Consider the following 27069-nt stretch of genomic DNA (forward strand, 5'->3'; position numbering starts at 1 on the left):
GACGGAATAAGTGAGCAAGCAGAGTCCAGCCCTCTATCTTAAATCTGAATAAAATTAACTCATTCAGCTAATACTGCTTCAAGTACAATCATGAAGACAGATGGAACTGTAGATTCACACTAGGGCAAAGAATAGGATCAAGTAGCCTATCATCTTAAGCACAGACACCTCCCTTTTAAAAGTCATCTAGAAAATATCTTTGAGGACTTGAATTGAAGGTGACGTCCACCATCTCCTCTCCTCCCCCAATACAATACCCTTCCAGGACAGCCTGATGAATTAAGACGTCTGTTTTAAGTTTAATAGGAGGGAAGTGAAGAAGGGAAAAGCACGGAGATTTGGAAACGCTAGCAGCTAAAGCCAAAAGCAAGGTTAAGGTCCTTATGGCATCCAGAACTAGGGGTAAAAGAATGGGAAAGGGAAGGGAAACAGGCGGTGGGTTCCTGCTGTCCTTTGGCTTTATATCCTTCCCCTGCCTCCCATTCCTCCCAACCGCTCATGCAGCTATTGGCCTGCTAGAGGGGATGTAATGCCCAGACCAACTTTTTATTGAGCTTACGCAGCTAACAGACTTGTAAACAGTACCAACTGACAAAGTTTTGCTGAATATTACAGCTTGTGTCCACTAAATACACCTCTCTCTGAGATTAAAAACAAAAAACCAAAGTAAACAAATACTGAGAGAGAGGATGAAGAGACACATCTTGAGTCTTCCGGGAAGGCAAAATAAGAAAACGCCACATGGCTTGGTCCCAGGCGTTCACCATGCCTAGAGTGCTGCTGCTGTCACCACTGTCTCCCCTCCCTGCCAGTGGCTGGGTAGAGGTGAGGGAGCACGGTCATCTTGGGCATGCTGCAAATACAGCATTTGCTGGTGTTGACACCCTCCTTGGCTGTGGTGGCAGAACACTGTGTCAGGAGCCCGTTTCCTGGGAGTAGCAGAGGGAGCCCAGGTCCTCAAGGCAGCCTGATGGCAGCTCATACACCTCAGCAGGGGTACCGTGCCCCTTTTCTCCAGTGCAGTTCAGCATTGAGGTCGTCTATTCCCAGTCAGCAATAAAACCTGAGCTGTATTCCTCGCAGGTTTCCCCTCCCTTCCCCAACTTGGGGGAGTAGTGGGAGGGGACGGGGGAGGATCACTGAGGGGGCAGGGGGATACCCCGGGGATCGGTGACCTGGCCCTCTTGCAGGTTCTTCACGAGTTGTGCAAGCCAGCGTTTAGTGGTGGTGTCATCTTTTAGCACCTGGGCGAAGGTCGTGTCCTTCAGCTGGTCAGGGAGGCACTGCCTGAGTGCTTCACGTGCCCTACATCAGAAACAAACAAACCGACCAGGGAGACCAAACAAATAAACCCACATCTGGGGGACAGGGAAGAGCCCTCTTCTTAGATATAAATACATAGAATCCTGGGAATCTATGGTTCTGTCAAGGTACTTTAAGAAGCCATTAAAATTCTTTAAAGCTTATGTTAGGCATAGGCTCAGATTGCTCCAGGATCTGTTGTCTGCAAACATTTTCAGAACGATGCCCCAATGTAGAATTTTGTGACAAAGCAAATGGAATAAAATGGTGCAATAATTTACTTCAATTCAAACTGCTTTCTGATTTATTACAGTAAACACTGTCATAATACTCACGTTGGAAATATATGGATGATAGTAAACGAAATATTCCAAAATCAGTACATTAACAGGGGATATGACCTGACTCATAGTATGATAAATTAATGAACTTTAAACTGATATAAATTTGTGTCTTTCCAAAAACAGCTTCAGTTTTATAGTTAAAACCCTTAATAAGAGATGAGCAGTAAAAACAAAACTATGGTAACATTATTATCAGATGAACTTTTAAATGTTTCATTTACTTTAAAATATGACCAGTAAAAGTCGAATCTGAAAACTCAAAAAGGTAAATGTTAACTATTTATAAGGCTGTTTTTTAAAAAAAGTTATAGCTTTTGTACTCAGCCTAGTGTCTTTGTACAAGGAGAGTTTTAAATAAACATATTTTCAAACTTTGGTGAAAACAGGAACCACTAAAGAACAGGACAAAATGGTCAAAGAAATAGTTAGGGCTTAAATAACCTCAGTGGCAGGAGGCTGAGTTCACATTAAATCAAGTTATCCTCATTCCTAAGAACACAGAAATCAACCCATTATGTGGTTTAGCAGAATCTGAGCAAGTGGCTTTCAGCATGAATTATGGATTTACAAAGCAAAAGGTCAAATATTTCTAAAATGCATTGTATCTACAATGTATGATTTCTGGCAGAAAGATTACAAACATAGGGAGATAAAATAATTAGCTCAAGGACTTTACAGGAAGAGAACTGGAAATATAATTCAAGAGCCCTCTGGGCCTGTTTCTTTCTTAAGAGACCTTTGAAAGTATACTTTTCTTTCTGACCACCTGGAGTAGCAACAGAAAGCTCAAACCACAGGAGTAATGTATCATAAGATTCACTGTCTGAACTCTCCGGAATTTTAGAGTAGGGTACGGAGTTCCAGTGGGGAGATAAAATTCTGATGGATTTTTAAATTCAGCACTTCAGATTTTAAAAGGAATTAATCAAGGTCTGTCTCAGACAAGCTAAATATAGTTTTACCCTTTCCCTGTCCTGAAGACATAGGAGCTATGCCATGAGATGGGGCAACTGCTCACCAGAGTATTTCCCCTGAAATACTCACCAGAGTATTTAAGTCCTATAAATCCTATAAATGTTTACCTGGGATTATCTGAGAGTCGAAGGTAACATCTTACTACATGCTTCAACAAACGGGCGGAAGGCTCTTTGGATAGCTGCAGGACCATCTTACCCTGTTTCCCCCAAAACGAGGTGGGATAGGAAAAAAACACACAAAACACAAAATAATCCTAGTTGATATCAGAGATCAGATATTGCAAGAACTGTTATACAAGATTTACAGTTGTTATTTCTAGTTGGGAGACTGAAGCAGCTCAGTGTCGACTGCAAAGCAACTAAGCTGTGTGATCAGAAGCAGTTACAAAGAAGGCAAATGAAAGAACTCACCAAGATCATGGCAACATGGGAGAAACGCTCATATGTCTGACATATATAAGCCAAACCAGTGTCATCTAAGAGGATCTTCTGGAGGATAAATGTGGCAACCTGGAGTAAAACAAAATTAAGGAGTCCAAAACGTTGCTCAGACTTGTCTTCCAACTGTCTACTCTTCTCCCAGGAATAACCATAAGCAGAAAACTAAGCAAATACCCTTGCATTCTATATAACTTACTTGACGAGACATGCATAGTACAAAAAAATTAATAAATATTACCATATTGAACATTTACTATGTGCTGGAATTTTTCCTTAAGCCATAACATGCCTTATCTTATTTTCACAACAAACCTATGAGGTAGGTACCATTGTTATTCTCATTTTACATAAAAGGTAGGTAATTATCAGAGTCTTAAAAACAGAGAGACTGTCTCAGTTACTGAACACCTACTATGTGCCAGGTATAACTGTTAATCAATAACTTGCCAGGTTAAGGTCCCAAGTGACAAAGCTACTAACTCACAGAGTTGAGATCCAAACCTAGTTAAACACAGAGTCTCTTCCCTTTTCCATGGGCCAAGATGATTTTAGCAATTCAGCTATGCCTCATCTCCTCCGAATGAGTTAGGTAAAGCTTTTCTTATTCTTAAAAGATCTTAAAGAAAATAAGATTTTTAAGCCTCCCTTCGAAAATTGTTCCAACAGTAATAAAGAATATTCTCACTTTAAGCTCATTAACTCTTACATAGATGGGATTAAAAAAATACTAGTTTAATTCAAGTCAAATGATTATTATAATAATTCTCTTCCTCAGCTGCTCCTCAGAATCAACTGTGGGAATTGTTTGTTTTATTTTACTATTTTACTGGGGTATAACATTGTGGCTGGCTAAATAATGGCCCCCAAAGATATCTAGGTCCTAATCACCAAACCCTGGGGATGCTACTTTATATGGCAAAAGGGACTTTACAGATGTGATTAAGTTAAGAATCTTAGGGGAAGATTAATCATCTTGGATTATCCAGGTGGGCCCTAAATATAATCAACACAAGTGTCCTTATAAGAGGAAAGTGGAGGGAGATTTGACAATAGAGGAGAAGGTGATGTGACAGAAGCAGAGAGAGATCTGAACATGCTACACGGCTGGCTTTGAAGATGGAAGAGGGGGCAGTGAGCCAAGAAATGCAATTCTAAAAGCTGGAAAAGTCAAGGAAAGGGACTCTCTCCTAGAGCTTCCAGAGGGAATGCTGCCCTTACTGGCACCCTGACTTTAGCTTGGTTAAACTGATTTATGGTTGCTGGCTTCCAGAACTGTAAGAGAATAAATCCGTGGTGTTTTAAGCCACCAAGCCTGTGGCAATCTGTTATAGCAGCAATAAGAAACTAATACAACATATACACAGTAAAATGTGTAAAGTGCACTAATCTTAAGTGTATCTTGATTAATTTTTACCTCCTACACATCTGTGAACCACAACCAGATTAAAATACAGAACATTAGGAGGTTGGGATTAACACATACACAATATTATATATAAAATAGCTAACCAACAAGGACCAACTGTATAGCACAGGGAACTACACTCAATATCTTGTAATAACCTATAATGGAAGAGAATGTAAAAAAAGAAAGAAAAAAAAAATCACTTTGTGGTACACCCGAAACTAACACAACATTGTAAATCAACTATATTTCAATAAAAATGAAATAAAATAAAAATTCAAAATAAAATAAAATACAGAACATTTCCAGCACCCCAGAAGATTCCCTTGTGCCTTTTCCCAGTCAATATCCTTCCCTGAGAGGTAATCGCTACTCTGATTTATCCTCACTGACTGTTCTTGCCCGTTCTTGAATTTCACATACATATATGAGTCATATGGTATGAACTCATATATATCTGGCTTCTTTCACTTGACATAACATCAGCCACATTGCATGTATCAGCAGTTCATGCTTCTTAACTATTGTGTAGTTTATTTTGTAACTATACTACAATTTATCCTTCATGAGTAAAAATGCTATAAATACTCCTATATATGTTTTGATGCCCATGAGAGCTTTTTTTTTTTTTTGCCGTGCTGTGTGGCTTGTGGGATCTTAGTTCTCTGCCCAGAGATCGAACCGGGGCCCTTGGCAGTGAAAGCGTGGAGTCAGTCCTAACCACTGGCCTGCCAGGGAATTCCCGAGAGCTCATTTTTCTTGGGTATATATTCTTGGGTGATAGGGTAGGTTTATGTTTATAGTGGATACTGCCAAACAGCTTTCCAAAATAACAGCTTTCCAAAATAACAGCTTTCCAAAATAACTTATACTATACACTCACCCAGGGGGATTTTTTAAAAAACACAAATGTCCATACTTTATCACCCTGCAGAATGGTTCAGTAGGTCAGATATGGGACCTGGACATTGATGTTTTAAAACACTTCACAGGGACTTCTCTGGTGGTCCAGTGGTTAAGAATCCACCTTCCAATGCAGGGGATGTGGGTTCGATCCCTGGTCGGGGAACTAAGATCCCACATGCCGCGGGGCAACTAACCCCAGGTGCCACCACTACTGAGCCCACGTGCCACAACTAGAGAGAAGCCCGCTCGCTGCAATGAAAGATCCTGTGTGCCGCAACTAAGACCCAACACATCCCCCCCCAAAAAAAAAAAACCAATAACAAACCAAAGAAACAAAAACACTTCACAGGTGATCATGCCACACAGCTCTGACTGAGAACCTCTGCTTTACTGGGTGCCTACTATGGCAAGGCGTTTGACTAAGCATTGTACATAAAAAGTGAACACAACGAGGTATCTGCTTGCATGGAGCAAAAGAAGAAAGACTTGCCAGGAAGTGACTACAAACCATAAAACGTAGGATAGGAGAAGTATTCTAGTGGAAGCATAAAGGTCAATGGGAACATCTGCACATCAAGGATGAATTAATTCTAGTAATGGGCAAGGAATGTGAATAGGGGAGGGATCATTAGGATGGGGGCTCCTGGAAGAAATGTCACTAAAGAAGAAATGAATCTTTTTCTGTCCCAGCCATAAGAAGCCAACTTGAAAAAAACCTATTCACAGGCAACTATGAATAAAAAATGACAGAATACAGTTGCAACCATTCCAATCTGGTCCCGGAAAGCCACGGAAATTAACAAAAGGAATAAAATTAAGGAAGAAATTAGAGAAGAAAAGCATGAATAGGGACTTCCCTGGTGACGCAGTGGTTAAGAATCCGCCTGCCAATGCAGGGGACACGGGTTCGAGCCCTGGTCCGGGAAGATCCCACATGCCGCGGAGCAACTAAGCCCGGGAGCCACAACTACTGAGCCTGCGCTCTAGAGCCCATGAGCCACAACTACTGAAGCCTGCACGCCACAGCTACTGAAGCCTGTGCACCTAGAGCCCGTGCTCCACAACAAGAGAAGCCACTGCAATGAGAAGCCCGTGCACTGCAACAAAGGGTAGCCCCTGCTCACTGCAACTAGAGAAAGCCCGCGCACAGCAACGAAGACTCAATGCAGGCAGAAATAAATAAATAAATAAATAAATCTATTTTAAAAAAAAGAAAGAAAAGCATGAACATAGATCACATGTCACTTATTCTTTGTGTGTTAGTAGAAAATTGAAGACAGAGGTTTAAATCCTCCCTAACACACACACCCTAGATGGCAGGCTGGGTGGAAAAGTATTCAGAGGTAAAATACTTGACTTCAAAGCTGCCAACTTCAGCTCATAACATCTCTTTCCATCCATTATTTTTAAACAAGTGGCAATCTTGGATAAAAAGATGCCCACAGGGAAACTTTTATAGAGACATACCCTACACAGGGGTAACAAGTAATACTTATCTGCATTTTCAAGGAAATTGAAGAGAATGTGGACTTTAAAAAACATTTTAAAAAATTCAAAGAACATAAAAAATTCAAAGAAGAGCTGAAAGGACATGAGAAATGAGAGGAAGAGACTAGAGGAAAAAACTTAATACAAAATTAAACTGCTACATGTATACACAGAATATTTCTGGAAGGATTGTACAAGAAAATAGTAATACTGGTTACCACTGGGGAGAAGAACTGAGGCTAAGGTAGGAGACTTACATTTGTTTGTATACCCATTCGTAGTAGCATTTGAATTTTTACTTTATTTGTATTGTGTATTCAAAACAAAAAAAATTTAAATCATTACATCTGCTTACATCCAACTCAGCAATAAGTATTTACCGAATTAAAAATTAGAGTGACAAGTCCAGTCAATGTGACTAGACATACTTTGGAAGCAGAGGTAAGATATTGCTAAAAATAGTCAGCAACATGGAAAAGTAGCCTTGAGAAAAATCACGATATGAAATTAAAGATAGAAAGTAGAGAGGGAAAAAATATATATTTGAAAAATAGACAATACAGCATAACTGATGTTGCTGAAGCAAGAGGCCAAAACAAATTAAAGGGAAAACTATAAAATTAACCAAAAAAGAGACACAAAGAGTACGCTCTTCCAGAAAAAAAATCTGATATAAGATTATCAAATGATGGACTTCCCTGGTGGTCCAGTGGTTAAGAATCCGCCTGCCAACGCAGGGGACATAGGTTCAATTCCTGGTCTGGGAAGATCCCACATGCTGCAGGGCAACTAAGCCCGTGCGCCACAACTACTAAGCCTGTGCTCTAGAGCCCATGAGCCACAACTACTGAGCTCACGTGCCACAACTACTGAAGCCCGCACACCTAGAGCCCATGCTCCACAACAAGAGAAGCCACCACAAGGAGAAGCCCACACACTGCAATGAGGAGTAGCCCCTACTCGCCACAACTAGAGAAAGGCTGCGCACAGCAACGAAGACCCAGCGCAGCCAAAAGAAAAAAAAAATTATCAAATGAACTTAAAAATTATAAAAGAAGCTAATAGATACCACACAGAAAAAGCAAGTTCACCAATGAAAGGAAAATATTAGGCTAACCCAAGATTTCACTACAACATTCAATACCAGAAGACAACAGGGCTATGGCAATGGAGTTCTGAGAGGGAAAATAGAGGTAAGAATTTATACCAGTCACATTATCATCCATGGTTAAAGTGCAAAGTAGGCAGAAGCTCAAGTATATATACACTTGATTATGCATAAAAAAATGTCTGGAATAATACACCTGTGTAGTGAGAAGTGGGTTCAGATGAAAAGGAGAAATTTAGTGTTTTAACATGATATTCTTCTGACGGGTCTGGGTTTTAAAATCATCATTATATAACAATTTTTATTTAAAAGAGAAAAAACATTCATGAAAGTTTCAAAAAACCTGAAGGGAGGCAGAAAATGATAACCATGAAGAAGTAGCCCAAGAGTCAACAATATAGAATCTAATTAAGATAAAAACACACACCGTTTTAGAAAGTTCACTTCCAGATTCCATAATGCGCAAACACAAAGGGATAATTTCTGTTGTCAGTAAAAAGTTGATTACTTCCTGCTCATCTGTTTTCACCAGGGCCCCTAAAGAAAATATGGACAAACAAAATTATTTCAGAGTCAGGGTTTCCAACTAAAATTGTTCATCCAGCTAGTTGTGGAACTTAACATACAACACAAACTGTGGTTTATATGTCAGAGAATCAGATTCATACCCTTGTTTAAGAAACAAAAAAAAAAAAAGGAAGAAAAGCACAGGTTGACTGTTATCAGTCAACACTAAAAGATCAGGTACCAAGTTTGGTCTATCATATAGTTAGTATCAGTTTAGCTATCTAAATAATTTTTCTATCACTCTTGGTAGGCATTCATACAATAATATCACCATCTCTTCTCCATATATCTTAGGTAAGAGAAAAGAATTCTACATCAGTATTAAAGCACATTCCCAGGTAGCAAAGAAACGATGTCAGTCTGAATCCTACTTCACAATAGGCATAAACAAACATTACTTCCTGGTTATTTAATTGCCCTTCTTTTCCCGAAGAGCACAAACACTGTAGGGCATACCTAAACAAGAAACACACACACCTGGATTCCAATTCTGGTTCCACAACTAGTTTACCTAAGTTTGACAAAGTTACCTTCCCCTTGCAAGCCTCTGTTTCTTTATAAAATAAGAATTGGACCAATGATTTCTAAAATTCATCCCAATTCTATGACTCTGTTGGTTTCTAAACTTACAGCACTGACCGGGTGACAGACACAGTTCACTGATAGCCTCTCCATTCTGCATATAGGGAGGCAGAGTCCCATTAAACAAATGACTGTTCCCTGAGCTGCCCAACGCATCACTAGCTTTTATATGAAAGGCCTTAGTTAACTGGACCTGTAATAACTAAAGTCAATCACTTCAGGAGAGAGTAATATCATTTACTTTAACCAGAACTGACAATCTACAAATGCTACATCTCTAAACAGCACATACCATAATTTACTAACATGGCCTGCTGCAGATGTCAGATTATTATCTCACTTAGATTTTTTACATGTAGGTCTAAAATCCATTTTGTTAATTTTGTATAGAGTACAAGGTATAGATCATGGTTCATTGCTTTACATATGGATATCCAATTGTTCCAGCACGATTTATTGAAAAAGACTATCCTTTCTTCACTAAATTCTCTTTGCAGCTTTGTCAAAAATCCAATTGACCATAATTGTGTGGGTCTATCTCTGTACTCTCCATTCTGCTCTACAAGTCTATCTTTTCTCCAATACCACACTGTCTTGACTGTAGTTTTCCAGTAGGTCTGGAAATCAGGTAGTATATGTCTTCCAACTTTATCCTTCTTTTTAAAAAATGCATATTCTAGTTCATTTGTCTTTCCAGATAAAATTTTAGGATCACCTTGTCAATTTCTATAAAAAAAATCCTGCTGGGATTTTGTTAGAATTGCTCTAAATCTATATATCATCTGGGGGAGAACTACATCTTAACGATAAACCAATTGATGAATATGGTGTATCTGCATTTATTTAGGTTTTGATTTCTTTTGTCCTTGTTTTACAGTTTTTAGCTATAGACTTTGCACATATTTAGTAAGACTTACACCCAAGTTTTTCACATGTTTTGGTGAAATTTCAATTTCTGTTTAGTGCAAGCACACAAAAATGTAATTGATTTTTGTATACTAACTCTATATCCCACAACCTTGTTAAATTCACTAGTTCTAGTAGCTTTTTTCTGTAGATTCTTCAAGACTTTTCAATGCAGTTAATCATGTTGTGTGTGATACAGTTTTTTTCTTTTTTTAAAAAAAAATTTTATTGAAGTATAGTTTCTGTACAATACTGTACAAGTTACAGGTATACAATATAGTGAGTCACTATTTTTAAAGATTATACTCCATTTATAGTTATAAAATGTAGCCAATATTTTATTTTTTCCTTTCTAATTTGTATGCCCTTTATTTTTTTTCTCTTGCCTTATTGCACCAGTAAGGATATCGGGATGAGAATGAATAAGACTGGTGAGAATGAACATCCTTGCCTTGTTTTCAATCTTAGGGGGACAACATTCAGTTTTTCACATTAACTATGATCTTAACTGTAGGGTTTTGTTTTTGTTTTTGTACTTTATCAGGTTGAGAAAGTTCCCCTCTAGTCCTACTTTGCTGGAGTTTTTATCACGAATGGATACTGAATTCTGTCAAAGGCTGTTTTTCTAAACTACAGAAAAGATCACATGATTTTTCATCTTTAGTCTGTGGATACGGTCAATCATAATGGCTGATTTTTGAAAGCTGAACCAGAATGACTTCCTGGGATAAAACCCACACGGTCATTATGATCCTTTTTACATGTTGTTGGATTTGATTTGTGACCATTTTGTTGAGAATTTCTGCATCTGTGTTCATGAGGGATACTGGCCTATAGTCTTCTTACTTCTTTTTCTGTTTTTATTATCAGAGTAATGCTGCCCTCACCAAGAGTTGAGAAGCCTCCTCTCCATGTTATGGAAAATTTTTAACAGAATTTGTATTATTTCTTCTTTAAGTTTTTGGTAGAATTAAGCAGTTGAAACCATCTGGGCCTAGAGAGTTTTCTATGTTGGAAGGTTTTTAACTACAAAAACTATTCAGCTTATCTTTTTTTTTTTTTTTGAGTGCACTCTGCCAGACCGTATTTTTCAAAGAATTTGTGCATTTCACCTAGGTTGTCAAATTTATGGACAAAGAGTTATTAGCAGTATTACCTCATTATCCTTTTAATTGTCTGTAGAGTCTTTTACAATGCACCCCCTTTCATTTATGATGTTTGTAACTTGTGTCTTCTCTTTTTTTTCTCAGTCTGGATAGAGGTTTCTTAATTTTATTGAATTTTTTTCAATAAAAAATTGGGGTGGATGAAATGGGTGAAGGTGGTTAAAAGGTATAAACTTCCAGTTATAAGATAAATAAGTCCCAGGGGTATAATGTACAGCATGGTGACCACAGTAACAATACAGTATTGTATGTTTGAAAACTTTTAAGAGAAATCTTAAAAAGTTAGAGATCGTAAAAAGTTCTCATCACAAGGAAAAACAATGTTGTCTGTGTGTGATGATGGATGTTAACTAAACTTACTGTACTGATCATTTTGCAATATATACATACACCAAATCATGTTGTATACCAAAAACAAATACAACGTTATATGTCAATTACATCTCAAAAAAAACAAAACAAAACAAAAAAACCCTGCTTTCGGTTTCACTGATTTTATGTATTGATTTTCTTTTCACATTTTCATTGATATCTAGTCTTTATTATTTCCTTCCTTTTGCTCTGGTTTAATTTGCTCCTTTTTCTAGTTTCTTAAAGAAAAGCTTAGCTCACTGATTGAAGACATCTCTTTCTTTCTAGTATAAGCATTTAATGCTACAAATTTCCCTCTAAGCCCTGCTTTAAGCTGCATCCTACAAATTTTGATATGTTGTATTTTTACTTTTACTCAGTTTCAAATATTTTCTAATCTATGTTATGTATCACTTCATTTATATTCAAACTTGTCTGATAACCCTTGAACTGCAGGAAAAAGTCTAGGCCCAAACATTCACCTTCTGCTTGTTCTCTCAATGACTTGGGAGAAACTGAGTTTCTAAAAATATATGCAAGGGTAGACAACTGGCTTAATACTGTCCAAGTACTGTTTCCACCCCCCACCACTGTCAACATTTACCCTAACACATAAATGTATCATCCAACCACAGTAGTAAAAAAAAATAGCAGAAGTAGGATGATTTGAACTAGAAGAGTGAATACAAGTGTTTTCTTTTGGCTGGAATCATGTTGATGTTTGAAATCCTACACGAGATGTTTTTATATCTTACAAGCTGGAAAGAATATATTGGGAAAAATGTTTCTAATTAGAGTACCACTTGGGAGAAGATGTAAAAAACAATAACATTCATTTGGAGTATGAGATAACTGTTACTCCTTAAAAGTAGAATAAAATGTTTCTCAGAAATACCAAACTTTTAAATTATACTTCCTGATTCATGGTTTATAAACATAAGGATGTGAACACAGCTTCAACATAAAAATAATAACCAAACGAAACAAAGTTTGTATAACTGATGTTCTTATATTTGGTTAGTATGTTGAGCAAAAACTATGAGAAAAAGACACAGAAAAAAGGAAGGGCAATTTAGGAAAGAAATCTTCTTGAATGTATTCACATTTCACAAATCTAAAGATTTTACTACCTAGGAGTCTAAGATCTGAAATAGCTGATATATTATTTTCTTGAGTAAAAAGCGTTTTAGACACATCTCCCATAATAAATGTACATGGAAACATTAATTTGAGCATGCAAAAATTCAACGAGGTAAAACAGAAGGTAAATCCCTGGAATTATGGGAGAACAGCTTAGAAGTGAGAAAGATGGAAAATCAAACCAAGAAACAAACTCAAATTCTTATTCCTGTAATAATAATCTTTTTTTGTTAACACTCTTGTTCTTTACTTTCCCTACAATTATTAAACATTTCTACATACACACTGAATTTAACCCCAAATGTTGGGTCTTATAGCCTTATTAACAATACTCAGAATGGTACTTGGAAAGAGCAATAATGTTCTGATATTCATTTATTAGTAAAAACTAATTTATTAGACTCAACCCTGAAGACAAAAATGAATAACTGGTGAACAAAAGCTATAAAAGACCAGACAAAACACCCAAGTTAAGACCACTATTATGAATGATGATGATTCCAGCCTTGCAAAACAATCCTAATAACTTACCAATAACTCCAAGACTGGTTAGCCGAAGATACTCAAAGGGACGTGTTTTGCTGACAGTGTGCAAAAAGGGGTACAAAAAAAGTGGGATGTGTGCTGCAAGAAATGCTGACCTGAAAGAAAAAAATAATCATATTCAGAGCCCAGAGTTAATTTCTAAGGATTCTGAACATTCCCAGGTGGTTAATTCTGTAAGGCTTATAACACTGCTTGACCACGGAATCTCTAGGAAAGACTGTTACTGGTCATTAGTCTAGACCAGTGGTTCTCAGTTGGGGTGATTTGGCCCCCCCCCCCACCAGGGGCAATGTCTGGATATATTTTTGGTTGTCATACTGAAGGGATTGACATCCACTGGGCAGAGGCCAGGATGCTGCTAAACATCCTACAATGCACAGGACAGTCCCCTCTTATCCCCCTCCTCCCACCGCAAAGACTTAATCCAGCCCAAAATGTCAATAGTGTCAAGGCTGAAAAACCCTAGCCTAGACCAATGGTTAAGAGAACACACAATTTTCCCTGTAATCAGTACCAAGTACTTTAAAAACTGATAAAATACCCAACTGCAAGTTTTAAAAAATAGATCATAAAATGCACTTAAGGGCCCAAGAGATTCTCCTAGATGCCCTCCCTCACCTAGCGTATGAGTGAACAGTAATATTCACAGGTAGGAGCTGACAAAAATCTTATAAACCAAGACAACAAAATAAAGCAGCCACTATCAAGGTTTATCTGTTATGCTTAAATACTCTTTTTTGGTTAGAGCTTTCAGATACACTAAGTATCCTAAAAACATTTTAATCTGCAGCTAATATGTTCAGCAACTAATATGGAATCAGTCTATTACTTTATATAATTTATAATTATACCTTACAGGAGAGCCAACACCCAAAATTTTTAAGAAAGTACTCTTGCATTTTTAAGTACTTAAAAGTAATTTTCTTAGCAATGTTTCTAAAGTTCCGAAAGGTCAGTGCCAACCTAGCACTCAGATTTTATAAGGAAAACTTGACAAAGAGAGGAAAGGCTTTAATAAAATGACTATTAAGTGCTTTAAGGCCATAAAAGTCACAAAGCAGATTCCTGAACAGAATCTCCCCTTTCTTAATTTGTCAGATACAGCAGGAAGGCAAAAGTGTCTCAATTTGAATGCCAATTCTCATTTATTACAGAGGTTGCCTAAAATCCTGTGTTAAAAAAGATTCTGAAGCCAAATCTGGCTTACTATGTGAGAAAAAAGTGCTGAGTTCAACTACAAACTGAACTCCTACTAAATGCCATGCACTGTGCCTCACGCGTGGCACAGTGACGCCTACCATGGATTCAGGAGGGAGAAGTAGCTGTATGCCTGACCTTTCCTGAGAGGTGACCACCACTCCTTTAAAGTTCCTTGCTACCAATGGGTAAAAAGTAAATGAGACAATGGAATACTATTCAGACTTAAAAAGGAAGGAAATTCTGACATATGCTATAATATGGATGAAACTTGAGGACATTATGGTGAGTGAAATAAGCCAATCACAAAAAGACAAATACTGTAAGATTCCATTTATAATGAGGTACTCAGAATAGTCAAAATCATAGATGGAAAGTAGAATGGTAGTGGCCAGGGGCTGGTGGGCAGGGGAATGGGGAGTTATTGTTTAATGGGTATAGAGTTTCAGTTTTACAGGATGAATAGAATTATGGAAATGGATGGTGGTGATGATGGCACATTATGAATGTATTTAATACTACTGAACTGGATACTTTAAAATGGTTCAAATGATAAATTTTACATTTTTTATATTTTACCATAATTTGAAAAGGCAAAAAATTAATTATAAAAGAACATGTTAAACAATACCATATTGTTACTACACTAAAATCTGGTGAATTAGAGACCAGAAATTCTTGAGGAAAAAAAAAGTAAAAGAAGAGTCCCGAAGACCCACACCCACACACGTACACCCTACTGCATGACCCTCCTCTCATCATTCAGAGGTTAGGACCACATCCAATACAAACCTCTACCCACACACTCATCCAAAGTATTTACCTGGTTTCTGGGTGTGATGCTACACATTGCAATAATGCCAGAGCGTTGCAAACTCTGTTAGATTGGTGTGCTGTCAAGGTGGGTGGGTTGATAGATGGATAAATATTTACAATTTCCTAAAAAATGGAAATCAGCACCAGATGAACAAGGAATAACTTTAATTCCCATGCTATGAAAGCAAACAACTTTAATTCCACGTATCCTATAAGAACCGAACCATCAAAGAGGGGGAAGAAATAAACAATACTCCTATCTTTTCATCATAAATATACCTGACTGAGACTATCTGAGACATTTCTACATATATCTCTAGGAAGATCTCTATGGAGGCAACTGTGGTCAACCACACTTCGTCCTATATCCTGCATCACCTGTTGAGGCTTTCACTTGAGGGACTCATATTTATAATCCCTCCCTTTTGTCAACACCCTACTTTTAGTTTAGTGACGAGACAGCTAGCCAGAAAGTGTTAGTAAATCAACCACAGTGACTCATAAAGAAGTTTCTGTTTGGTCAGGTAGCAACTGCAAAAAGGGGGAGATAAGAACATGGGTATATGTGTGGGGATATGTACAAACAGCAGGGAATATATGTATTCTCTGTCAAAAGGCGATGATTTGCTGAACACAAATCCATTTAGGTTAATTGTAAAACTTTTACACAGAAAATGTTCCTATAAGAAAGATTAGTTTCTTGGGTACATGTTGCAGGGACAGAATATGAATCTACTTAACAGATTAAAAAAAATTAATCTAATTATTGGGAATTATGGACAATACTTTAAAGGATGATCATTCTATCTTGGTTCTTAGGACTATACCATATCAATTTATTCCCCACAAATGACCGTTCTGGTCAGAACCAAATTTCAGTTATTTATTCTTCAATGTACAAGAATACCCACCTTTAATCCTACAGCTGTTATACCTTTATCTTAACATTTTCTTTCCCCAGAATATACCTTTCAGTTCTTATACCTTCCTTTCCATCCCCCCCACCATGTAGTAAATATTATTTTGTAGTACTCCTAAAGTTGTGTTTCTCAAAGTGTAGTTCTTACACCACGTACATTGGAATCACCTGGGTGTGGGGGAGCTGCCTGTTAAAAATACAGATTTTTCATCTTAGACTAAATAAATCAAATCTCTTGGGTAAGATCCAAGAATCTGCATTTTAACAAGTACCTTAGACTTTTCTAAAACAGATTCTTACAAATGCTAACATTAAAAAAAAAAAACATTCTGGGACTTCCCTGGTGGCCCAATGGTTAAGGCTCCGTGCTCCCAATGCAGGGGGCCCGGGTACGATCCCTGGTCGGGGAACTAAGATCCCACATACTGCAACTAAGCCCACGCACTGCGGCTACTGAACCCACATGCTCTAGAGCCCATGCACCACAAGTAGAAAAGCCCGCACGCCGCAACAAAGAGCCCATGCGCTGCAACGAAGACCCAGTGCAGCCAAAATAAATAAATAAACTAATTAAAAAAATAAAGTTTAGGACTTCCCTGATGCCGCAGTGGTTAAGAATCTGCCTGCCCAGTGCAGGGGACACGGGTTCGATCCCTGGTCCAGTAAGACCCCACATGCCGCAGAGCAACTAAGCCCATGCGCCACAACTACTGAGCCTGTGCTCTACGGTCCATGGGTCACAACTACTGAGCCTGCATGCCACAACTACTGAAGCCCGCACGCCTAGAGCCCGTGCTCTGCAACAAGAGAAGCCACCGCAATGAGAAGCCTGTGCACTTCAATGAAGAGTAGCCTCTGCTCACAACTAGAGAAAGCCCCTGCGCAGCAATGAAGACCCAACGCAGCCAAAAATAAACGAATAAATAAATTTATATTAAAAAATAATAAATAAAGTTTAAAAAAATAATAAAAAGAAAAAAACCATCCTACCAAAGTTTTCATAATCATTTGGCCAAAGGCAGACAGATACAAGTGTGATAAACAGGAATGACATGCAACTCGTGGATATATACCCACCTGTAAAAGTGCTGCAATAGTACCAAATGAATGCCACAGCATGGGTGCAAGGTCAGGAACAGATTCTCGCTTTTTACTTAACTCCAGCAAAGCATTTTCCCTTGTCTCAGGACTGGACAGCTCATTGATCCATTGATAGATCTTTTCTCTATCCACCTGAGCCAGTGCAGTAGGCACAGGCTTCAAGTGAAAACAAGAAAGTAAACATGTGAGTTTCATTAGAGTCAAATCACATCTTACTCTGCAGTAGCCTTTGGAAGGAATATATTTTTTGTAAATACCAGGGGAGCTTTTCTAAATACATATACTTGATGTAAATGAATTCAATCTATCAAAATCTAAAAGGCACACACTCTTTAATAATTCCATGTTTAGAAATTTATCCTACAGGTCTATTTGGGCTGTACTGAAGACATACCAGAATGTTTACCGTTGCACTATTTTAAAAGCAGAAAACTTGGTCTATCAACATCTATCAATAAGGAACTGGTTAAATATACAGGGGTACATTTTTATATGGAATACTACATAGCCCCTTAAAAAAGAGTTAGCTCTATACTGTGCTGATACTAAATAAGAAACAAAAAAAACCCCAAAAAGAGTGCAGAACAGCATATACGCTTCCATTAACACACACATATATTCTTATATATTGATATACAACATTTCTAGAAGGACACATAAGAAACTGTTAACAGTAGTTACCTCTAAGGTTGGAATGTATATGGGAGACCTACTTGTCATTGTATACAATAAAATCTTCTGCATGTAGTTTAAACTTTTTTTAACCATGTGCCTATGATGGTTTTTGAAAGAAAAAAGCCTCCCCCCATTGCTCTTCCTTCCCCAGTAATTCCAGCATCCCCCACCATGAAGCAGAAAATCTATGTAATTTGGAAAAGTTCCCCCCTCTAATGATTCTTATACATATTGTACCTCCACCCCTTGGAGATTCATTCACTCCTTACTCATGTAGGGACTATATAAACAGAACATGCTTTCATTATTGTGCTAAAGAATCTCAATATTCCAAAAAATTTGAGCACTTCTATAATTCTGCACATTTGTCAAATAGGCTTGTTACCTTGGTTAAGTCCCTTAACTATTCTTATCTGGAAGATAAGATAGGAGACTAGAAAAATGATTACCATTGCTATTTCTGGCTCTAAAGTCCTAACAAATTCATGGTGATTTCCATCCCTAGACCAATATTTTCTCACTTAATTTCCCCCAAAACCACGAGGAATTATAGGGTAGGTAGACAGAAAAAAGGGATCTACACTTGCAGATGAAACTACTAATGCTCAGAGGAATTAACTTGCTCAATTCACCCAAGTATAAAGTTGCATATTCCAATCTTTCTTGAACCATATTACACCAGCTTCTCACACTATGCACATGTTCCCACTACACCTTAGTGTGATAGAATCATGCCCTACCCACGGCACAGATATAAAAATGAGGAACAAAAAGGACAGCTGTCTTTGCTGAAGAACAGAATGAAGTCTAAGATGGACTATGAGGAGTAGTCACATTTACTCGAGCTGAACAATCGCCTTCTATAAATGGAAGCTTGATTAGAAGCTTTTAGTTTAACGTTTATCATTTCTCTTGCTTGCTAGAATGAACCACAAGGTGTTCTGCTAAACGGACTAAAATACCACGTAACTTAAGTCCTCTTTAAGTGCCTCAGAGTAATCTGCTAAAAGCTGTTTTGTAATTCTCATCAGTGATGCTCCTCAAGAAAACATAGGCTCCTAAATGATGTAGAAGGAATAGGGTAGTTTTCCTGCCCTCCGTTCCCAACAGCAAAAACAGTATGGTCCAAGCACTTGACTTTTCTATGTTGCCACAGATAGGTCCTTGACTTTAAAAATTATTTTTGGAAATGTAATTCCCACCAGAAGATAGGATACGTTTATATTTAGAGTATTACATCACCTTAAAAGCTCAGTAAAAACAAGGGCTAAAATTTTAGCTTTGGGTTTCCTGCCCACAGTCTCTTGGATGACCCACAATCCTAAAGAGGGCCCCACAGACAATGCTCCAGCAATATAGTATCTATCCTGATTAGTCATTACTCATTCCTAGAGGCCTGTCATCCAGACACCACCATCAGTAAACTCCATCACCCTCTCTAGAGCCAATGTGTGACTTGTACCCAGCACCCTGCACCCTATCCTGTCCTGGGGTACCCTAGGTGAACAACGCCAGGCTGCACTGGTAGACACCAGTCAGCATATTGTGGCTTCTGAACACCAGGTCCTATCTCCACATATTCTGTTTCCAGAGCTGGTTTGACTACAGCAGAGATCGTGCCCCTGGAGTGGTGCTGGCGCTCTGGAGGGTCAATATCTGGTGCCTACTTGGGTCCCTAAGGCCATGACCTCCTGCTGCCAGTAATACTCCAACTTCTGAAGCTGTTTGTGGGAACTGCAGCCTCCATTGGACTTTAGTTCTAAGAGAGCTAGGGACGTCAGGTGGGTGGTAATGTGGCCCTCAGGTATAAGCTTAGAGATGAGTTCTGCAGCCACTCTAACAATGAGAAGGCAGTTAGGGCAGTTTGGTACCAGGAAATATCTGAGGTAGGGACCCTCCTTTTCATCACCCCTGGTGAATTTTGCCCCAAATTTAATAGGAGGAGTTAGTTTAAACCCACTGAATACCTATTTGTTATTGGATGAATACAATTATTTCTTAAAATAAAAGTGAGAGCTCACATACATAGTGCTTACTCTGTTAGGCACTGTCTTAAATAAATACTTGTCATTACCACCCTCATTTCATAGATGAGAAAACTGAGAAGTTATTTAAAAGTTAAGTGGCAAAGCCCAGGATTTGCATTCAGGCGGTCTGGCAGCAGAGTCCATACTCTTAACTGCCTCGTTAATGCTGCTTCTCACTTGCCTGAAAGATTAGGTCTGATCTAAACACAACTTTCCAAAAAACTATTTACTGTGACCTAGACAAAAGAGATAGGAAGTACATAAAAATCTCAGACAAAAATTAAAATGTTAACTGCTGTTAGTTCAGCAGAATCTGAAAAACAATCAGCACTCCTGAACAGTATCATTGATACTAGGAGAAATTCTCTACTTATTGAGATTATGAGGTACTTAATAACCATCATTTTAATGGGAAAAGTCGGTGAAATAGTTTGACATAGTTCCATATGTCAAATCATGGCTCAGATGGGCATAATTTAGCTAGTGATAACCACCAACACACACACACACACACACACACACACACACACACACACACACACACACATCCCTTCCCTACCTACATTAACAAGTAATTTTATAACACACAAGGAAATTTAGTTATTTTGGAGAAAAAGGAAGTATTTTTACTCTTTTTTTTATTTTTATTTTTTGGCCGTGCTGCTTGCCTTGAAGGATCTTGGAACCCGGGACCCGGCAGTGAAAGCGCCAAGTCCTAACCACTGGACCGCCAGGGAATTCCCATATTTTTACATTTTGAATTATGCACTGATTTCTACATTAACTTGTATTACCAGACGATTGATAAAATACTTTGGACTTAATCCCTGAATAAAGCCCCAAAGCACAACTCCAGCATCTTACTAGATCTTGATGGTAACAAAAACCCCAAATGCATCTGACTCTCCTTCTGAATCCCAAAGATCATTTAGGCACACCTGTCACAAAAATGTTAGAATCTGAAAATTGATGCCTTCCTAAAAGGGAGTGGGAAGTAAAAGAGGGGGTGGGGTAGATGAGGAAAGAGAGGGAACTGTATTGTACTTTTATTTATTTATTTTAAAAAATTAATTTATTTATTGGCTGTGTTTGGTGTTCGTTGCTGTACACAGGCTTTCTCTAGTTGCGGTGAGCTGGGGCTATTCTTTGTTGCGGTGCGCAGGCTTCTCATTGTGGTGGCTTCTCTGGTTGCGGAGCACGGGCTCTAGGTGCGAGGGCTTCAGTAGTTGTGGCATGCGGGCTAGGCTCCAGAGCGCAGGGTCAGTACTTGTGGCGCAGGGGCTTAGTTGCTCCGCGGCATGTGGGATCTTCCTAGACCAGGGATCAAACCTGTGTTCTCTGCATTGGCAGGCGGATTCTTAACCACTGCGCCACCAGGGAAGTCCCTGTATTGTACTTTTAAAAAACATGGTTTCATTGAATGATCACAGCACCGTGGTTATCATCCTCCTTTTACAACTGATGGAACTATGAGTAAACGGTGGGCAGACTTCCTCTTCCTCCAATTCTCTATTTAAAGATTACCTCTAAAGATTCCTAGTTCAATTGCTACAATTCTTTAATTTATAATTTACTAATATTTTCTGAGGCTGTGGCTGATACAATCTACTAGCACACACCGTCCAGTGGCAGAGAAGCTAATTTACCTGACTTCCCTTTTGGAGACTACCTAACTTAAACACATTAACAATAACGGCAGGATACTACCACAAGAGCAGAGGTTAGCATTTCTTGAATTGAAATCTCTGGATCTTTTCCTTAGAAAAATACACAATTGAAAATTGTTTTGCACATAATTTATTTTTACCTAAAATTTACACATAATTTCAGGGAATTCATAGATCCTGCCTGTACCCCTTTTACAGACCTAGAATTAAGAACATGTTTATCAAGTTTAAGAATAAGAAAGACCTTGGGAATTCCCTGGTGGTCCAGTGTTTAGGACTCTGACCTTCCACTGCAGGGGGCCCGGGTTTGATCCAGGGATCAGGGAACTAAAATCCTGCAAGCCACGTGTAGTGTGGCCAAAAAAGAATTAAAAATAAATAAAAATTAAAATAATAGGAAAGACCTTGATTTGCAAGCAACTACACAAGTACCTAACTGGAATGCACAATGGATTGGGAGCTAGAAGTGGCTTCAAAACAGTTTTGCCATTTTTACAATTGTGTGACCTAGAATAAATCATTTACTTTTCTAAGCCTCCATTTTATCATTGGTTATATGAGGGAACTAAATTAATTATCAAAGTCTCAGCTCTAAAATCTCAAAAATTTCTTTCTTTAGTTACAAGTGAGAGACTAATCTAACTGGGTACAAAAAAATCAATTTTATTAAGGTACAATTTGCATACAATAAAACTTTTAAGGGCACCCATTTAAGTGTACATTTCAATGAATTTTGAGAAACCTATATACCCAAGTAACCACCACCACAATCAAGAATCATTACTGGACATTCCATTATCCCCCCCAAATTCTCTATATTCCTTTCAGAAAACCCCACACTCAGCCCTCCACTATAGACTAGGTTTGATTTTTCTAGGAACTTTTAATAGGAGGCAATGTTTATTGAACATACTATGTGCCAGTCACTGTGGATTACCTCAAATTATTCTCAAAATTCTAAGAGGAAACAGGTTCAGGGAGGTTTAATATACTAAAGTTCACACGAACAAGTATATGGCAGATTTACATTTAAACTCTAGTCTACTTCTCTATAGAATCAGTGAGTCCTACTTGGTCTACAGGATTGAAATCACAAATATTCCTCCAAGTTGAAGAAATTATTTAAGAACCCAATACAGAAGTTTAAGTTTGATATTCTGTTACAGTTGGATTTGAGTAAATAATGGGTTCAATTAACATACCCAGAGGCAAAGTCATTTATGAGAAGTCTGATATGGACTATTAGTTATCACCCTCAACACTTCCAACATCAAAAACAAGATCAATTACATGTAACTATATACTTTTAGCTATAACCTGCTTAGAGTCAGTGGTCCTTTCCTTTTAACAGATGTGTTAAAAAATGTACTATCAACTAGGAGGGACTCATTCCCCTCTTTCCTGTTTATTGGTTTATATGTGGAAAATGTATTTCAAGTAACTTTTTTCTTTCAGTGAAGCTTAATAAGACATTTATCAAAGTGAGTCACCAATGGTTAACTCCAAGTGTCACTAACACAGGGTACTGATAGTTGGTCTTCCACTTCCGAAAAATCTTAACAGAATGTGAAAAGAAGATATTTAGAACTTAGAAAAGATCCACATTTACCCATAAATGGGAAAGAAATATGATTCCCCCTCTTGAGTAAACTAAAAAATTGTTGTTGATGGCTTTCTTAAACAGAAAATGGCCAAATCTATCAATAAAATTTCATGTTCGAGGACCAAAACAGCTGTTGGTTTCCTTATCGATGAATATGTGATAGTGAATAAAAAATGGAATTAGACTGAAATAGAGATTATTTCTGAAGTCTGGAGATGACTCAACACGTGGCTTTGGGTGTCTACATAATGATGATATAACAAGAAAACACACTTTCTTAATAGTGCCAAAGGGAAATACTAAATTAGCTTAACTATCCTCATATCTTTATAAAATAAGGGCCAGAATGTTCTTCAAAATAACTTTTTAAAAATGGAAGTGAATAAACAAAGAAAAGTTGGTTAATTTGCTTAAATCTTCAACAGGAGACAGTTGTCTGAATTAGATCCTTCAGAGTGCATCATGTTCTTTCTACTTGCCAAAGAGGAGGGGTCTAGCACTGCTTCAACAAAGAGATATAAAATGACTAATGCAGCTGCTGGTTACGTGGAGAGTGAGGAAAAAGCAAGGGTTTAAGGATGTCAGAATTGCCACTGGAAATTAGTGGGGAAAAAAACCAAAAAACAAAGCATACCCAATGCATCTCCTAAAGGTTTACGTTTGCTGTTTTAGATCACTAGAATAACATTCATCACAAAAGACCCATGGTATGTGAAGATCTGTGGTTCTATTACGCTGAAGCAGTCTTCAAGGTCCACAACAGGTGATCTGTTACTTTGCTGAGGCAGGAATTAGAGTCCCAAGTCTGAAGTGTGGGAGCAAGTCTTTTAACCAATGAATGAACCTAGCCAACCCCTGAGCACTTTCTTATTCTTATTTAATACAATCCTGTGGGGTATTTCTGTTTCTATTTAGTAGATGTGAGAAAGAAATTATATTCTGCAATGGCAATAATGAAGATGTTAGGATGTATTCTGCAAAGAATGAGAAGAGTCCAGTATACTACAAATTGCTGGCATAATAAAATACTAAAGGAAAGAGTCAAAATTTAAGACATATCCCAAATGATCTCAATTCCTCCATCTAGTGAATAACATCCTGCATTTGTATGTGATCACATTCTCCTTTGATAGTACTATCTCCCTAGCTGAAGTGATTTACTTGTTATTCAAAAAAAGAAATAAAGATACACACAAATTTTCATCATTAGACAAAAAGTAAGCATCTTCTCAAGCGGTTTAGATTATTGCAGGCACTGCTGCATGTATTATTAACTCCTCAGTTTTTAGTGAGGGATATATACCATTAGTGTCCCTTTACCAGATCAGAATAACACAGGCAGTTTAGCCTAATGGAAGGCATTAAGGGTTGGGAAAGAGGTGGCTCAACTTTTTTTTTGCTTCAGATTCACTAACCAAATATTCCAGTGAATGAGTGGTACAAATGAACTTGTCAGAGCTTTTGTGTAGTCCAAACAGCATAACAGGTGAAAAAGTATCAAAAGCTCAATTTCTAAATAAAGGTAAGGCACTGTAAATTTACTTGAAGAAACATGTACTGAGTATTTTAAGTAATGAACCACAGCTCTAATGGCTGTTCAAAAGATGTATTAGGGAGCAACTAAAAAGAAAAGGAATTGAATAGGTAGAGTCTGGGGAGGCACAGGGGAAAGAGCAGCTTGGTATCAAAGCCTAGAGAAGACAACCAGATTTTGAGAGATGGATGAGCCAAACTTAGCAGAATCCTTTGTTTAACCTGCCCCCCTCCTACCAGCAACAACCTCATTTTCTGACTAGCTTCTTCCCATATTACATGTAAAATCTGGAAGAAACAAAAAAGCTGGGGAAATTGCAGTCACCTAGTTAAGAGATATATAAAAGGTACCTCTCTCTGTGAAAGGTTACAAACACTTTAGAAACATGGTGCCAGGAGGCAGAGATGCCACTGGCCCTGGAAATGACAATGCTGTCTGTAGCCTAGTCACACTCAGCTCACTTTCTGACTTTAAATTTAAAGTTGAGACAACTTTTGTCTTCTATTTAGGATTTATGTTATTTTGCCTGGTAATGCAACTTTAGTATATTACTTTCTCTTTAAGTCACTTCACCTTGGTGAAACTGAAAAAGCTGGATGGGCATTCAGAAGAATATGCTCAAATCACAAGATCCTGTCTGCCCATTACGGCTATTTGCTCTCAGTAGTCACCTCCCTCACCTATACCGCGTCATTCAGCAAAATATTTGAGCCCTTACTTGGTGCCAGGAACTGACCTGGCACTGGAGTAACCAAAGAAACAGGACCCACATGATCCCTGTCCCTGACCTCAAAAGGGGGACAAATAACAAACAAGTAAATGAATACAAAAATTACAAGTTGGGATCAATTCTTTGAAGGGTACTCTAACAGAGAAAAGTTGGGGGGTTACAGAACTACTTTAAATAGGGCGGTCAGGGACGGCAACTCTAGGGAGATTAAGACAGAGACCTGAGGGAAAAGGAGCCGGACACCCACATGGATGGGGCGTGTGTGTGTGTGTTTGTGTGTGTGTGTGTAAGAGATGCAACCTGGAGTGGAAAAGCGTTAAGTAGAAGAGATGGAACGGCGGCCAGTGTAGCTGGAACCTGCGGAGCAAGTGACATAAGAGGCTGAAAACCTGGGTAAGGAACATAACGTTCAGGGAGGGCCTTGTAGGCCAAGGCAAAGAGTTTGGATTTTCTCTCAATGCAATGGGAGACCACAGGGTTACTTCACACAGATTAATTTACACTATCTGTTTTTCTTGGTAAAGGATCACGCTAGTAAAATGAGATGTGTGAAAAAAGGTTTTAAGCGCAGAGGACCGTCAGTCGGACATAATAACTATTCGCTTCTCCGGGTCTCGGATTTTGCATCTGTAAAGCAAGTGGTTTGAGCTAGAAGCCATTTCCTCCCCGCCGCGATGTGCCTAGGCAGGGAGTTCCGAGAGCACGGGCAGTGTCAGGAGGACTGCGAAAGTCCCCTCGCCCCCGCCAACGCCAAGCACGCAACTGGCGCCCTGAAACTGTTGGTCAGCGAAATGAATCAATGAATGGCCCGTCCGGGCCGCGAGAGAGGCGCTCCAGCCGCGAGACCAGGCCCCGGGGCCAGAAAAGAACGCGCTACGCGGCGTCAGAGGCCGCGGGAGCTGGCCGGCGAGGAAAGTGGGGGTCGGCTCCGCCACAGCCAAGCGCGGCGAGAAGGGGGGCCGGGACCTCGTGGGTTGAGGGCAGGAGGAGCAGGACTCCCGGCCCGACACAGGGAGCTGGGAGAAAAGGCCGAAACGCCAGGCTGAGGTGGCGTTCTGGGCCCAGGCTGGGCAGCCCAGTCACTTACCGCAGCCGTCGCCAGACTGTGCATGTTGGGAGCGGCCGCCGCTCTCCTCCCACCGCCGGACACGCCCGACCCGCGTCTCAGCTTCACCGCCTCTACCGCCAAAGCAGATGAGCCGCCGCAGCCGCCATCCGCCTCCGGCTCGCTCCGCCCCTTCGCAGCCCCTCTGACCTTTCACCCCTGACCCCGCCCACACAAACTCTTCCCGCCTCTCAGCTCTTGGAGTTAACAGTCCTAAAGTTTGTCCTTTGTCCCTTAAGTTTCAGGACCGGAAGGACATCCGCCACCTACTAGTCCCCGCATCCCCGGCTTGGAGCAGGTATCTCCAGAGAAGGGCGTGAACTCTGACCCTTCTCCGGAGGCCAGTGAAGGGCGGGAAAAGCTGGGCAGTCCCGGGAGGACAAGTAGTGCGCATGCCCAACTGGGCTGAGTAGGAGGGAAAGGGTGGGAGGGCGAAAGTGAGTGAAGTAGGAAGTGCGCATGCGTA

At 39.1% G+C, this 27069-nt stretch overlaps 1 protein-coding gene across 1 annotated transcript; it reads right to left on the bottom strand.

The window, feature by feature from the left end:
• Positions 1 to 519: 519 nt before the first annotated feature.
• Positions 520 to 26718, bottom strand: CNOT9 (CCR4-NOT transcription complex subunit 9). Its single transcript, XM_082396604.1, has 8 exons — positions 26586 to 26718; positions 17239 to 17418; positions 15250 to 15365; positions 13215 to 13324; positions 8399 to 8508; positions 3035 to 3133; positions 2729 to 2820; positions 520 to 1305 (listed from the first exon to the last, which is right to left on the bottom strand). Exons 1-8 carry the CDS (start codon positions 26607 to 26609, stop codon positions 1137 to 1139), a joined length of 900 nt encoding a protein of 299 aa, XP_082252730.1. The 5' UTR covers positions 26610 to 26718; the 3' UTR covers positions 520 to 1136.
• Between the last annotated feature and the right edge of the window lie 351 nt (positions 26719 to 27069).

Source organism: Balaenoptera borealis (assembly GCF_965194805.1).
Source record: "Balaenoptera borealis genome assembly, chromosome: 6".
Classification (NCBI taxonomy): domain Eukaryota; kingdom Metazoa; phylum Chordata; class Mammalia; order Artiodactyla; family Balaenopteridae; genus Balaenoptera; species Balaenoptera borealis.